Genomic DNA, 16910 nt, shown 5'->3' with positions numbered 1-16910 from the left:
GGCCCAGGAAAGCATGTCGAATTAGATAGTGCGATGATTTTTGATCTCAAATGCAAGAGCATTTAAAACAGCACGTTTGGAACTTGCAAATCGAGAGGGACAAATTCAAAGGGTCAATACCATAATCACACATTGATAAAAATGAAGTTAAGGGCAAATGCGAGAAAGCATGAACTATTAGAGAAGGATCACATTCTCACCTTGCTTTTCTTCCTGCTTCAAGCCACAGCAATTTTCTTCAAACCAAAGTTCAATGTATTGCACCAAATAATTTACATGTTCAAACAAATGCATTACAAAGAAAAAGGGGAACCTTTATTCAGTTCAAACACCTAGTTATCCTTCAGTTGTTTCAGAAAACATCCCGTTACTTTAAAATACTATCACATTGTAACACTGAGAACTAAGGTTTCTGAAATGATTGTTGTGGGTTTTCTCTCCCTTCCACTCACCTCCCCCACTAAAATAATTGGAAACTTCATTTAACAGAGTTGTGTATCAATACATTAACGAAATTTAATTACTTTAATTGGGATATACTGAACATATTGTTTCTCATCAAATCAACATAGCACTTTTACAATGCTCAGTACAAAAAAACAGTCAAGTGAACCGTTGTACAAATCAGGCCAAGATAATACTGTATGGTGATATTTGCTTAATTTACTCCTGCAGATACTCACATGGAGGACATCTTGGTTGCTAAAAGCAGGTCAGAGTACATTTTCGGTATCCATAAAAAAAGTATCACCATACAATAAAATCTTTTAAAAATAAAGTTCTCAAAAACAGGAGAAATGTTTAACGAGCATCTAACAAATGAAATAACAACCACTGCGAAAGATACATTTATCAAAGAGGATTTTCCAACCCTTTCAAAACCATTCATGGAGACATTTAAAAATTACAAAAAAAATGGTCCTTTTACATGACATTAGGCATACACCTTCAAAAAAGGAACTTGAACTTGCAATGGGATCTTTTTACAATGCTAAAATACTACAGTTTACAATTCAGTTTGTGACTATTCATCAAGGTGTCCCGCAGTATTGGTACGGTATGGTGTCTTGTACTTCTGGTGCTCTTCAAACAATGTTGGTGTTGGACATACAAACTCCACTCCAAAGCAGTGTGCATTCCGATGCTTCAAGTGGTCACTCCTTACTGCAGCTGGAGTCTAGGACCTAGTTTTAATGGATGACCTAAGTTAGAACAAGATAGATATTTACTTACTGTGCAAATATCTTGACTCACTAACAAGTTCAGACTATTTCTTCTTTCAACACATTTTAAATGCTTTCTTTATTTACTTAAGAATGCAGTGCTGAGCAAGCCCATTTATAAGAACATAAAAACATAAGAAATATGAGCAGGAGTAGGCCATACAGCCTGCCATTCAATAAAACCATAACTGATCTTTCTACATCAACTCCACTTTCCCCACCCTATCCCTTGATTCCCCGTGTCTAAAAATAAAATATACTCAACTCAGCAGTCGCAGCACTCAGAGAACTTCAAAGATTCACAACCCAATGAATGAAGAAATTTCTTATCAGTCCAAAATGGCCAATCCTTTATCCTGAGATTATGATCCCCTAGTTCTGGACTCTTCAACCAAGGGAAATAACCTTTCAACATCTACCCTGTCAAGCCCGCTAAGAATTTTATACATTTCAATGAACTCACTTCTCACTCTTCTGAACTCTGGAGTAAATAGGCCCATTCTACTGAATCTCTTCTCATAGTACAACCCTCATCCCAGAAATCAATCTTGTGAGCCTTTGTTGCACCAAGGCAAATATATCCTTCCTTCAGTAAGGAGACCAAAACTGTACACAGTACGCCAGGTGTGCCTTATAGAACTGCAGCAAAACTTCCTTATTCTTATACTCCAACTCCCTTGCAATAAAGACCAACATACGATTTGCCTTCCTAATTGCTTGCTATGTATGCATGTTAACATTGTGTTTTGTGTACAGAGGCATCTAAATCCTTCTGCATACCAACATTTACTAGTCTTACACCTTTTAAAAAATATTCTGCTCTCCTATTCTTCCGACCAAAGTGGGTAACTTAACATTTCCCCATATTATACTCCCATCTGCCACCTTCTTGACCTGACATAACCAGTCTATAGCACTTTGCAGCCTCTTTGCGTCCTCCTGACAGCTTACTTTCCCACCTCGCTTTGTACCGTTAGCAAACTTGGATACAGTACACTCAGTCTCAGTCATTGATATAGATTGTAAATAGCTAAGGCCAAAGTATTGATCCTTGCGGCACCCCGCTAGTTACAACCTGCCAATGACCTGTTTAATCCTACTCTCCATTTGCATTACTGATAGTTCTCATCTCTTCAGACTGCTCTATAGACTTATTTAGCTAGGCTTTCTTCTAGGCGTCACTTGGCTTTTATTAACCAGTTTCTGCACATTATATTCATCCCAGTGAACTACCTCCCCTGTAAGGCTCACATTTCCTCTTGATTTCACTTTTAATTTGTTTGTTAATCCACTTACGGCCACATTTGTATGTGTCAATTTTAGATATGTACTTTTCCTGTATCCTCAGCATTATTTTTTTTATATACATAAATGGTATCCTACTCTACTGAAGCATTGATCATGCTCCTTGAATCCATTTGCTTTAGCTGTTCCTTCATTTCTTTGAACTTAACCCTTTTAAAGTTAGAAATATGGCTCCTGGTATTTAGTAGAAGTCCCAGATAATGGTACTTGTCCCACAGGAATAATACAGCTGTCATTTCCTGTAACTTGTGTAGAATGGAATAAATACATAAAAAAGGAAACAACAAATATATTCTATATATCTAATTAGCAATATAGTCATTGACTGGAAAACAGATTGTAGGAACATTGAAATGACACTTCCTGCAGAACAAACTGAAGAGCTACATGTACTGATGTGGCAAGGTGTCTTTTTAAACTGTTGGAAAATTGCTGGACTATTAGTGTGAAAATATTTTTTTTAAATTTCAGACATTTCTTGAACAAAACGTTGGTTATTTTTCTTGAACAAAAGTTGGTTATTTTTTACCTACTGCATGGCACAGTACAGGAGACTATAAAATACATCTTTGTAATGCAAAGTTCAAAACCTTGAAAAATTATGTTCAGAAAGAGATGAAAATGAAACATTCTGAACTCAATACTGGTTTTACAATCTTGTAATGCTTGAAGTTACATACAAGATATTTGGCAGCAGAATGCAAAATGTTTGGGGAAAAATGCTAACCTGGTGCAGGCAGAAGAGCCCTGATTGGCCGATCACCCAAAAGCGGAGGTTTTTTCTGAGAAAGAGGTGCATGACCCAAAAGGGGTGGCCTGCCTGGTGTTGGAAGAAGGGGCTTAGGCTTGCTGGAGGTTTGCGAAACATTGCCTACATCATAGAAACTCTCAGTCCCAGTGGGTTGTTGAACGAGAGAGGCTGGAAAAGTAAAAAAAAAAGTTTAAAGCACGAGTCCACATCAATATGTAGTGTACGCCTCTTAATTTAAATCTTAAAGCACTAAATTCCCATTTGCTGCTATTATTTATCTTTAATTCAAATTGCTGTCTTTTTGCAGCAACAATTTTGAAGCATCAGTAGAATGTATAATAAGCATAAAGGTCAATAAGTGATTTTATAATTGATAAAAGCATAATTTTGCAAGTGTTAAACATTTTTTCAGCACCTTGACTCAAGACAGACTGCAATTCATTTGCCCTTCTTCCGATATTTACAGATGTTAAAGTCCCCAAACAAGTATTAATGCTCTTTTAGAAAGGAGCTGGGCGATGAAAGTAATTGAGAATTACAGGAATACATACAACAATGGAAATTACACCTGTACAATACAACTAGTCCAAATTGAATAATAACCAGATAAGACATTACACTGACATTCTGAAGTTCTCTCATTTACCTTCATGCGGCCATTGATAAACTTCAGTTCTTTCTTCCTGGAAGTTTTGCCAATTACTGTTTGCCTCTATCAAAACATACAAGTATCTATCAGATTATCAAATTATTATACCATTTGCAACAATTAAGACCAGCACACTTTAAGGCATAAGCACATGAATCAAGGCTCTAGATCAGAGTCAAATCAAACCTCTGTATAGCACGACAACAAGGGTGTCCAAACTGCAGCCCTAAGTCCTATTTTGTGCTTATATTTCTTGGTTTGTCTTGTTTGAATTTTGTGGGTCTAGAAAGGCTGTTTTTAGAGCAGGTAAACAAACCCTAAAAATCAGAATACCAAGATGTATTTGTAAAAGCAACTTGAGATACATGCAAATTCATTGGAAAATAGATTTAAACTTCATATGTATATGTAAATGCAGTGAAGCGTGATCCTTTCCTCAAGGAATTCAGTTTCTGACATGCACTTATCAGAGATGGAGGATACTGCACCAGCAGCTGTCTACCACCAACCCATTCTTAGCAGACTTATCTCCATGTGCAGTGTTCTTGCAGCCAATCTTGTGTATTTTGGAGAAGATGCAGGATTGAATTTGGGATCTTGGTGCAGCACCAATACTGTGTGCCATGGAATTACAGTATGCATATTCAATCCTTCACTACACTTTTGAACCTCAATGCATAAGGAGGCAAGAGATTGGTACTGACAATGGTCAGAAAAGCCATCTGGCAGCCGGCTCCATGGCATTGTACTGATCACAGTTTTACTCTCCAGAAATTCAACCATTCCCCATATTTTTCCAAATATATATATATCTTACCCATATTAGATTATTAAGCAACGTTAACAGAAATGTATTGTCTAGTCGATGCTATTTTCCACAAATGGCACATCTGGCAATAAATCTATACAATAGTTTGAGGTAATATATGCTGCACATGTATTTTTTGTTCTGATCAGCATTCACAATATCTAAAAGCAATAGTGAAATTAATTTCAACAGTTGCTTAGATTCTTGAGTGGATTCTACCGATATGAACCCACCATACAGACAGAATTATTAATTCTTAACTAACCAACTCCTTCAAGGTCCTCTTTTCTTTTGCTTAAGTAGTCAACCACTTTCTGCAGCTCCTCAGCATAAAGATGCTTTCCATCACCTAGTAGAAACAGGAGATGCCTAACACTGCTTGGCACAACATGAGTTTCATCGTACGATTCACGATGAAGGTAATCATCTGCCAAATTAGCTGCTTGGTGTGCAATCTCAAGTCGTTCTTTTTCCAGATTTTCACCAAATATGCGTTGGTGTTCACGAGAAATCAGGTCCAAAGCATCTTCCAAAGGCATATTACGATGTTCTGTTGAAGAAAGGCAACTTGATTTTTTATCTGATATCACTGCAAACCTGGTAAAGAAAGCTCTTCAGTATGTTAAGTGCACATTGAGGATGTTTTTATAATTTACTAGCAAAGATTCACACTGGGATTTCAATAAAGTGGAATGATGTAAAAACTACTAAAAGATTTGTGTGGACAGAGCATTTGAGCTACATAACATGAGAGAAGCTAAGATTTTCATATATATATATATATATATAAAAAATATATATAGAGCTTTACTGCACCTCTGAGAAACATCTCAAATGCTTGGCACAAATTATTTTTGAAATTCAATCATTTATATAGGCATATAACATAACTGCACTGTAGGCTGGGAGTGTCCAAGGCATGGACCGCAGTCCAAACCCAGCCTGCAAGTTCCCTTCATCCTGACCACAAGTCTCCAGAAGATCCTTTCAAGTTTGCACAGCTGGTCAATCCATCTTTCAGACCTGGGAATTTTAAAAAGCTGAGGATGTCAATTTTTCAAGCTGTGCATCTATGCACATGTGAGGGGAAGGGTTTATGAGGGGAAAAAAATGGATGAAAATGAGGCAGAGGATAAAGGAGGAAGAAAGGGAAAGAGGGAGAGGGAGCTTGGGTGTATGCCAATGGAGGGGTTTTGCCCTGTGTGTATGGCAGATTTAGATTTTGTGCGCATCAGAACAAAAGCATTTTTCTATATGATGGCTCACATTTCTGTACAATCATATGAAGCCCACTCACTGGATTTGATATGTTTATCTGGTCCCCAGCTCAAAAGGTTGGACATCTCGGTTGTAGATTTCAAGTCTGGCACTGGTGCTAGAAGTAATTTGAGATGATAAACTATGTGTATTGAAAATTAAGGATATTATCTTAATATGCTTGTTCCAGCAGTATAAAACTGCTGAAATAAAGATTTAAAATACAAGGTTTCTATATCTGTATATTTTTTTATGCTGATCATTCAGCAGAATTTTAAAAGCAGGTAATTGGAGATAGTTAAATTAATTCAAATTTTAAAAAGTTATATATAGCACAGGAAAAGTTTACAATGCCTTTAAATAAGTGAAGAGGAAACAAAATTTCCGAAGATTCCTCCAATAGCTGCCCAGTGATGCCTGGAATTTTGACTACGTGGATATGGTGATCTAGTCAATGATGGACCCAATGATTGAACAGTCTGACTGCACTCACTGCTCAGGTTAGAAAATGAACAGCCACTGAAGCAAGAAACGATAGCCCTGCTGGTACCCGGGGAGCCATATCCCAATAGAGACAGAGGTGAAAATGGGCAAAAATAAATTGAAATCTATCCATTTGTAGTGTCAATTCCAGTTCAACTGACATCAGTGATGAACTGATATGAAACAGAGATTTGTAACCTTTCCTAACTGGAAACAATGAGAAGGTTTATAGGAACCAGTTCTTCGAGACTAAATGCACTAATAGTCACAAATCCTGCGTGTATATAAAAAAAAAATCAAGCTTTGCCCAATGAAAAAACTAACAAGTAACCTACTGTATGCAAATAAATTGTCTAGGAAAATGAATATTGGTTATGTGCAATCGCACAAAACGAATCTCAGCCTCTTGTAGGCCCAGTAACATGTGGCAGATGGTACTAACTTACTGCATTACAGTTAGACCATAATTCCTCAATGAGTTCCAATTTCAGTCATGTAATTAAGTACCAAGCAAATGAGCAATGTTTCACTGCCACTTCTTGCAAAAAGTAAAAAAAGGCAAACTCATGGAGCTTGAACTCTCTTCCTTAAAAGCAGAAATGTACCAGCACTTTGCTTGCCCAACAAAAGAAGAAACTGCAGACATCAATCTCATTAGGAAAAATAAATTGTTCAAAAAAACACCATTTTGTTTTATTAACGTACTTGGGAAAGAAATACTTCAATGGAGCCATGTGATGAATATAAATGTTTGGGAATATGTAATTTGGCACAGAACAATGTATTCCAGGTTATGAGCATCAAGTTACATAATACCACAAACATTTCAATGAAAATGTGATGACCCATTGGAGCTCTAACTCAAGAATTCTAGATGTATCTTTACAGAAACTGAAAATGTACCTTTGTGGCCAGCATACAAAATAATCACCGTGCACGAAGAAAGAGACTGATGTTCTCCTCCAACAACGACACAAAATGGGGAACCTTCTTCTCGAACATCTTTCAAAGCAGTATCAAGAGCCAACTCTAACTTAAGGTACACAAGATCCACGAGTAGTCCCAGTTCTTGCACTCGTCGCCCTACCAGTTTGGCATAATCCCTTAAAATTGAAATAGTGAATATTTTCCAGTTAGGTACTCAAAGAAAACACGATTGAAAACATTTTTAAGTTGCTAGAATTTCACACAGATTTTTAAAAAAAATACCCCAGAGAGCAAGACACTAAAATAACAGAGTACACATGCAGATGAGGGAATATTTTACATTAAAAAATTGCAAAACTTGGTTTAAATTCTTATAATGCAGTGACTTTCTTCCCAAGTGGATTGGCATCACCTTGATTAGTGACATTATTGTTTTACTATGTTAAAGGCGCTATATAAATAAGTTATTATTAAAGCGCTCATTCTTGATTGTGAATGCTTTCAGAAACCAAGTCCAAACACTGAACCATATTTCACAGCAAGTTTTGCAAACAAGAGGCATAGCACTTTAATAGAAATATCTTCTTTTTAAACAACTGCTTAAGTACAAGGCCAATGGAGGACTATACCCTCAAATATTCCTTACATTTTCCGAGATAGGGTTAAATAGTTGGGCATTCAATCTCCATTGAAACAGAGGTCAAAGCTGTAGTGGGTTGGCTGGTTAGCCAATTAAAGCCAATAATCCAGAACAATGAGACATTCATAGAGAACTGTTCAGAATTTTGTATAGAACTAAAGCAGCAAAAGCAAACAGCAAATTTAGCATCCTATTCTGATATTTGGACTTTAAAATCAAGTCAAGCTAAACATCTCAAGTTCCATGACTAACTATGACAGCAAGAAAGATTCTGGACTGAAACAGCTCAGGTGAATTTAAAACCAGATTCCTGCTCAAAACATTCAGATGATGGCCATCGTTTGCATCTCGACAAATGGTTGTCCATGACCATGGAGTATCTGCGCCTACAATAATATCTGTACAACCCTTAGACTGCTGGCAATTCCAAGGAGATTCCAATTTCCAGGGATGCCCATTTTCACCTTTATAAAAGTTTTCACCTTACAAATTGTGACAAACACACTAACTGAAAAAAGCCAATCATGAATCAACAACTTTATTTACTGCAATATTAACCCCATGCAACTAAAATAAACGCAATCAAGAAAAGGGAAGTTTTAAACACATTTACTTCAACTTCCTTCCCCATACCAGTAATAATAAAATCCATTTTAACATCTCACTGAGTTTAACCATGAAAATCATCTTATTCTCCCAAGTCCCAGTTTATAAAGCCTGGCTTGGGATTGCTGACAACTGGCTCCAAAGGCTGCTTTTCCAGCCAATTGATTAACAGTTACTTCAGATGTGAACGATTCAAGTTTTGATACGCTTTTATACACATCAGGAAAAGGCTACCATGGGATGAGTGGAGACCATGCATTGCCAGCTTTATCACAGCTGTTGTACAGCACAGACATATACACAAACTCCGCTTTAAAAATCTAAATCACCCACCCCAGATGTATAAACTAATTTGAGATGAACCTGTATAATGCACAAATGACAATGAAATATGTTGTTCCCTCATTATATAATCTCCAACTTATCCCAACTAATACACCAATATTAAATGCATAGCCAGTATATCAGCTATCCCATAGCAAGATATTTAATATTTTGTATCTGTTGTAGCTAATGCACACAAGGCAGCCCAAGTAAGTAATGTGATTCAAAAATAACTGCTTTCTAAATTCATTGAAACTCAAATGGATCTTAAATTTATTCTTCATCTAGCATGGTCAACATTACATTTTGCTAAGCCTTTTAGACAGATTTGGGTCCCAGGTCTGTCTCTATTGCAGACTAATTTTTCCAGCCCATACATGCATTAAATATTTTCAATTAGGTTATTTCCTAATAAATTCTGTTTTGAGTTCAAGCTCATTGTACAAATCATTGGTTAGTTGATTTAGAGTATCTAAATTAGGAATACTGCAGCCTAGATTGTGCATTTCATAGCAAACACATTATATGGAGAGTCAATGGATACTTGGGATAGTTTTAGTAAATTCTATAAATGATTTGGTAAAATTTCAGAAACAACTTTCACACAAGAACATTTTGTTTCAAAATACTAAAACTGATATCCTGCAACATATTGAAATTAAGTACATGGAAGTATGAAAGCAGTGAGTAGACACAGACTCCTATTGTGCATTATGTATGGATTGTAAATTGCATGACCAATCATGTTCAATTTGGATGCAACAAATTTTGTCGCAAGTAGGTCCCAGATTTGATCTATGATCTCAGCCAGGGTTGGACCTAGTGCTCTTGGGTTATGGAGCAGAAAATTAGCTGGGGCTCCCACTCGCATTTGCTATCCACGCTCTACGATGATGCATCTCCCTCCTCCATCCAATTCTAACAACATGTCAAAGCTCAAATATGAATAACGGTCACTTGGATGAGATTCTAGAGCGACTACCTCCTATTAAACTATATCCCAAACACAAAGCAACACCTTTAGGAGGTGGAAGGGAGAAGGAACCATCTTGATAACAGATGTGTTTTTTTTTAAATTTGAAATCTTAAGACACATAGTTTGAACTCTTTAGCACTAAGAATTCTACCCCTTCCCATTTATATAGTATTGTAGTTTTTTTTTGGGTGCACTAATATTATCAGCAATGATTAAGAATAGGTGCATAATCTGAAGATATTGACAGACATTTTTCATTCTCTTCAAATAAAATCAGTCAAATGACATTATTTTCTGCTGTTAAATTAAACTCTGGTACAATTGCAATCTCAAACTTGGGCAGGATAGAAATCTGAATGGTGTGGATTTGCAATTGATACAAGCCCAATATCCAACAATGAGCACTAAAGTAAACAATATTACTAAGGAAATTTACCCCTGTTGTTTGCTTAGGGCTATAACTACACAGTCAGCATGTTTTTCTTTATTGTAGTCATCCTCAATCTCTTTATAGAACTGCTGATAAAGCTCATCTCGACGATTATCATCTGGTCTGCAGCTGTCTTCTGTAAACAAGAATGTACAATTCAATAGTTAATTGATTTATGAATACATCAACTGTTCTCATTTTTGTTCTATCCAATATAATGCCTCAAGTATGCCTACTCATCTAGCGGGTGTGGAGAATATCAGAAGATCGACAAACCTCGGTTAAAGTTAGTTTAGGCTAATGCAACATTTAATGTTAAGCTGATTTTCCATGAGATGTCTTTGGGGAAATGTTTATTTTAAAACCACTTATTCAGACATGCAAATATTTTAAACAGGAGTGAGGTTACAGCACATTTAAAATTATGCGGAATGCCTTTTCACACATACTCACAACTTGTAGCTTATGAGCAACTCCAAAACAACTACGAATTTCAATGCAATTGGCAATTAATCTACCGTTGTATTAAAATCTTACATCTGAATGACCATCCTGTCTGCACCATTTCACTTCATGCCGTCAGGAAATGTTAATGGAAATAGTTAACACTATTTGTCATACTGTAATTACATAATCAGGCCACTTGGTGGCTTTCTGCCTAGTCTGAACAGCCACATATAGGGCCCAAGTTTCCACAAGAAAAAAAACGGGCGCCCTCCGAGCTGGGCGCCCGTTTTTCGCGCCTAAAAAAATCCTCGGTAGTCTCCACCGACTTACAGGTCCTGTGGCACTCGGTGCAGCCGGCACGAGCTGTGGGGGGGCGGAGCCAGGTCCCTGCGCTGAAAACAGTGCCGGGACCTCTGCACATGCGTGCTACAGTCGGCACGCAAGTGCAGTAGCTCCAGGCGCCGAACTGTGTGGGAGGGGCCCGAAGCACGCAGCCCCTAGCCCTGGCCCAATGGCCTCACTGGGGCTGCGTGAATGAGGCTCCTCCCACGGCCAGCTCCTGCTCCCCGCCCGACCAGGCCCGACACCCGCTTCCCCCCCCTGCCCCGACAGAGACTCTCTCTCTCTCTCTGGCACGAGCAGCTGCATTCTCCCTGGCTGAAGCACTTTCACACAGGTAGGAAGATGGTTTATTTAATCTTTTCTTGGCTTATAAATGTTTATTCAGGTTGGATTTATTTGTATAATATTTGAAGTATAAATAAGGATTTATTGTCAAATTTAATGAGTTCCCTTCCCCCCCACCTCGTTCTGGGCGCCTAATTTGTAACCTGCACCTGATTTTTTTTAATGTGTTAGAACAGGTTTTTTCAGTTCTACAAAAATCTTCACTGGCGCCATTCTACTTTAGTTTGGAGTACATTTTCACTGTGAAAACTTTCAAAAGTGGTCTAAACTAGAACTGTTCTACCTGACTAGAACTGCAGAAAAAAAAAATTTAAAAAATGTGGAGAATTGCAATTTCTAAAACAGTCCGTTCTCCACCAGTTGCTCCTAAAAATCAGGCGCGAATCATGTGGAAACTTGGGCCCATAGCAACTCAAAAATTTCAGAGCACACACCTGCCATATTGTTTACCGCTGTTCAGGTTAAGTTTTTCTTTCACGTTAACTGTTAATTGTCATATTTTGTGATATGATGTCATATTATGTCATTCACCTACTCTTCCCATTAAGAACTCAAATTTAAAAAAAAAAAAAAAAAATCGGGGGTTTAACCTCTATTTGAGCAGCTTAATGCTTTCCTTCCACTCACCTGCACAACTGACGACCAGATCAATTTCATGGATTTATCTGATGGTCATTGTAAATATAGAACTTTAATGTGAAAATAGGATTGAAATTTTAATTCATTTAATCCCTCAAACCCTGACCCCGTGACCTAATGTCATGTGCTTCAGAGTGCACTGCTACCCAATATCTGCCGCAACAGCACTGGCTGAAGCCATGTGTCCCTGTCCATCGGCAGAACAAAACTTTGAGGATATCAAAGCAGTCCAATGGTGCAAGTGGCCTAATGCACTCGGTCCTGTTAATCTGAGCAATAAATCTCTGACAAAATTTTCTCAACTACATAGCTCAAATTACATGATTTTCCCCACTACTGAGCTGCAGTGCACTCTCCCCAGAGAAGCATTTCCTGATGTAGGACCCCAAAATACCTACCATTCACACATTTTCTCCCTGAATTTGGAATGCCCCACAGCATATCTTAAACCACCTCCCCCCCACCCAGTCACCCAACCCCAATCGCCAACAAGCAGCAATTCGACAACCTGGCCAACTGAGCATTCAAAAGTGCCCTCCGCCACGGAGGAGGTTTTCATGGCCGACGCTCTGCCCCACTTCAGTTTCCGCACCCTTCCCTACCAATCTAGAAGTTCCCCCACACTGATCAGCATGGCGATGTTCCAAATACAACACATCCTCCCAACGGAGTAGCATTTCCATACCCACTAGCATATCACCCCTGCCACACTATATCTTTCACTCATACTGCGACACCCCTATCCTGCTGAATTATCAGCCCTTCAACCCGAGCAATTCTATCACTGTGGCAAAACCCACCCTTGAGAGTTATCTTGCATACAGCCCCACCACCCATCACCAGGTAATTTTAGATACCCTTGACATACACATTCTATTTAGCTATACAAGTAACCAAAACATAAAAATAAGGACAGAATGTACAACTTTAAAATGAGGACTGAATTACATCAAAGCACCCTGATCCAATTATCTTCCATCCTCCAGCCCTGCTTTACCCGACTGTTACACCTGGCCTTGACTCCCCATATACTAGGTATGGGGAGATCAATTATTTTTAAAAATCTGTAATTATAGAAAGTGATCACTGATCAGTACCGAAAGCTCTTAAGCTAACCGAAATAAAACAAATGCCAAAACAAAAATTCCTAAGTAAATATCAAAACTAGAACGATTACCCACAAAATTACATGCAGTCAAATAATCTTAGCTGAGTCTTGAAGTAAAATTAGATTAGCAAGTAGAATTCTAGACAGAAGCAATCATTTAACATTTCTTGCTTTACATGCCTTTGCTGGTCATTTTATTATTTTTCTATAGAACATTTTTGATATACTACGAACAAGTTGATGCATAATTGTCAAGTCATACCACTCCATGTGTAGTTGTATTCCTCTGTACTGTAAGGTTCACTATAACTACCATAATATTCCAACACTTCCTTTGTCCTGAAAGAGGAGAAAAACAGAAGAGTTAAATAAGGACACCTAATTTACTCCCCTTCATATTACCTTATATTTCATCAAAAGAAAAAGTAAATATGTTTAAGTTTCAGAGTTAACTAATTACCCAAAAAAATGTGATTTAGGAAGACCACTACAAAATATTAAGATTGTTCTCCATTGCAAGCTTCAAAACAACTATTTGTAGCATTTTCATTTCCTTCAGGAGCATGAACTCACCGCTCAGATGAAACTGAAAAAATTGAAGATGTCTGATGATCAAAAGTGTGTTTAACTTTTGGCATGGCAACATTCCGGGAGTGGGGTGCGAACGAGTGGCCTTTGCATTGGAACTTGTGGTAATTGGAAATCCATTTTAGTGCAGCGCTTGCTACAGGGGAGCTGGGACTTGTGTGAACAGGGCAAGTAACTGTATCTCCATAACCGATCAGATTGAAGAATTCTTAATGAGCATGCAGTCTAAACCAGGAAGTGCAAGTTAGAATATTTAGTTCAATACCAAGTCATGTACAGAAAGCAAAATAAGGAGGGAAAGAAAGATGGGATTGAGAGAGATAAAAGAGAGACAGGAAGAAAAAGTAAAAAAGATTTTATTTAAATGTTTGTTTTCAAAATGGAAGTCCACACTTCATGCCAGAGAGGTTGTTTGGCAATAATTAAGACTCCATTAAAAGTCCACTTACACCAGAATGGACAACTTTGACGAGTTTAGTGGGCAAGTACAGCAACTTTACGCATTCCATGTGTCTCAATGGCAAGTCTCTGGGCGAGATACTGGAATAGGCAAAGCTTCTGGCAGTGCAGGGCAACTCCTTCAGCAACTTCCTGATTTCCATGTTCAACTACACACGTGCGGCCGCTGGAAGTTACTGTCCTGATTTACTCTTTGATGGGCCATTGCTTTTTTGGGACAAAAAATTAAATGTTTTGAATTAGAAAATCTCAAATTTTATCAAATTTTGGAAGGAACAAATATAATACGTTCACCAAAACAGCACTTTACAGCTCAAGATAAAGCTGGATAAGGTTTTGCCCATTTTAGTTCACCCATCTAGAATGACCCTTAATTCTCCCAATCACATCCAATTGGTTCTTAAATGATTTTATGGTCTCCACTACGCTATCCAGAAGACCATTCCATGTATTACCATTCTGTAAATAATTTTCTAATTATCAGTCTTAAATTTGCCTTGAACTTGTTTGAATTAGTGACCCCTTGCCCTATTCTGAAAGCCAATGACAATATAAATTGCCAGAATTGAGCAACGCTATCCCAAAGTACCTGTAAAAATCCCGTATCCCATGTAATAAAAATAAATCTGACTCAATCACTGTAAATGGATGGCTCTTATTCCAAATTGGCGTTGAGGTCGAAGATAAGCTGACGTTGAGGTCGAAGATAAGCCATTTTATTGAATGGCAGAGCAGGCTCGAAGGGCCGTTTGGCCTACCCCTGCTCCTTATTCTTATGTTCCTAAACCCTTATATCACCAGGAACTGGGTGGCACAGTAGATTAAGCATACTGACCTTTCTTCTAGCTCTGCTTATAGTATGACAGAATCTCCAGGGTCTCAAGTGAAATAATTTGGTCTGCTTTCCATACACCTTTATGAGTGAATGTACCATGAGCCATACAGACCAGAAATCAACACTGGGATTAAATTAACTTATTTCAGCTGGTCAGCAATTGAATGCAATATCTCCTGGGCTTTGGCTGGGGTGGAGGAATTAATGTAAGGAAAACTCAATGCTGACAATGGGCATCCAAATAGAAAATGTTCCATTGTTTACATTTAGAAATACCCAAATTCATTCCCCCAAATTTTTTTTAAAAAAATGATTGCAAGTACTTGGGTTATCAGAAAGATATTCATCTCACACCTGTAAGGATCAACTCTTTCAGCTCGCAATGGTGATCGGTCTCGCTCTAGATCTTGCCGAGTCGCGAGGATACTATTAAAAACAGAAAACAATAACTGATTTCTAAAGTTAGGTCAAAGTTTTTATTTTAAAAATAACACTCTAAAAGATCAATACCACAGAAACTCCTATTTCAAAAAACACCTACAGATGGCTCAACCAGTAAATGCATCATATGATTTGGTGCTGTGGAAAATCCCGTTCGCCAATCTCATCTGGGGTGGTGGTGACACACTGCAACCAAGTTCAGAATCTACAGGCTATGAGGGCGAAACAATAAAAATGATAAGTTTCCTCACTTTGGATCACTATTCAGTGGACCCCACTGGAATTGGACATGTGCATATTCAGTTAGGCTCAGTTACGATGGATCCGTTATCGAACAGCTGTGACACTTATTATCCAGGCCCAGATTTGTAGCAAGGCCACTTGGGTAATCTCGTGCCTTCAGAAGAGGCAGCAAATGAAAGTCAAATTGGAGTAAGATAACTATATACCATGGAAGGGTTTTTCTTAACAAGGCAGTTATATCAACAAATTGTTGATTGCAGCCATGTAATCGCATTCAAATCTGAATGCACTGATAAAAATGGCCTTGTTAAAAACTATTGGGAAAGCAAAGGATAAGAATTATTGGTCAATGTAGTGGATAAAGCATTATGGGGTGAAGTTTCAGCCACCCGCTAGAACGGAGAGGCCCGCCTAATTGAAAGAACAAAAATTGCGCTGACTACTTACCTCGCGATTCTCCAATAGCTGTAGGCCCAATTCCACCTCAGCGTGGCACAGCAGGAGCTGCTGGAGGCAGAGCTACAGCCCTACGCCGAAAACAGTGCCGGCAGCTGCGGCGTGCGCAGTGGAGACTGCACATGTCCTGTCTCCGGGGCGACGACCCTATCCCAGGCCAAAGGGGCGTCGCCCCCATCTCTGGCCGAGTGGCCTGCGCAGCTTACCTCGGCGGCGGGGACCGCCTGCCCGACCTCTCGCTGGGTCGGGCCCTGCCCGAAGAGTTGGCGGCGGCGTTGGCATTGGCTGCGTGTGGGCCCCGCCCGAAGTTCTCACCAGGGCCCGGCTTCCTCTTCGTCAGCGGGGCCCGCCTGAAGAGTTGGCGGCAGCAGCCCGGCATCATCATCTCTCTTTCCGCCCCCCCATCATCTTCATTTCTCCCCCCCCACCCAATCATCATCTTTCCCTCTCCCCTCCTCCCCCCCCAGTCATCATCATCCATCCCTCTCCTCCTCCCCCCCCCCCCCAAAATCACCATCTTTCCCTCTTTTCCCCCCTCAAATCACCATCTTTCTCTCTCTCCCCCCCCCAAAATCATCCTTCCCTCTTCCCCCCCCCCCCCCCAAATCATCATCCTTCCCTCTTCCAC

At 38.9% G+C, this 16910-nt stretch overlaps 1 protein-coding gene across 1 annotated transcript; it reads right to left on the bottom strand.

Annotated features, from left to right (window-relative positions):
* Positions 1-293: 293 nt before the first annotated feature.
* On the bottom strand, positions 294-15568 carry LOC139243976 (nuclear receptor coactivator 5-like; the record flags this gene model as incomplete). Its single annotated transcript, XM_070870930.1, has 9 exons — positions 294-1202; positions 3256-3447; positions 3926-3991; positions 5002-5286; positions 6034-6111; positions 7380-7579; positions 10386-10515; positions 13523-13599; positions 15497-15568. Coding segments are annotated over 9 exons (1141 nt in total), but the record flags the coding sequence as incomplete, so codon positions are not given.
* Between the last annotated feature and the right edge of the window lie 1342 nt (positions 15569-16910).

The sequence above is a fragment of the Pristiophorus japonicus genome, unplaced genomic scaffold, assembly GCF_044704955.1.
Source record: "Pristiophorus japonicus isolate sPriJap1 unplaced genomic scaffold, sPriJap1.hap1 HAP1_SCAFFOLD_1941, whole genome shotgun sequence".
Taxonomy (NCBI): Eukaryota; Metazoa; Chordata; class Chondrichthyes; family Pristiophoridae; genus Pristiophorus; species Pristiophorus japonicus.
The sequence above is the reverse complement of the archived record's forward strand: the minus strand, read 5'-3'. Positions and strand labels throughout refer to the sequence as shown.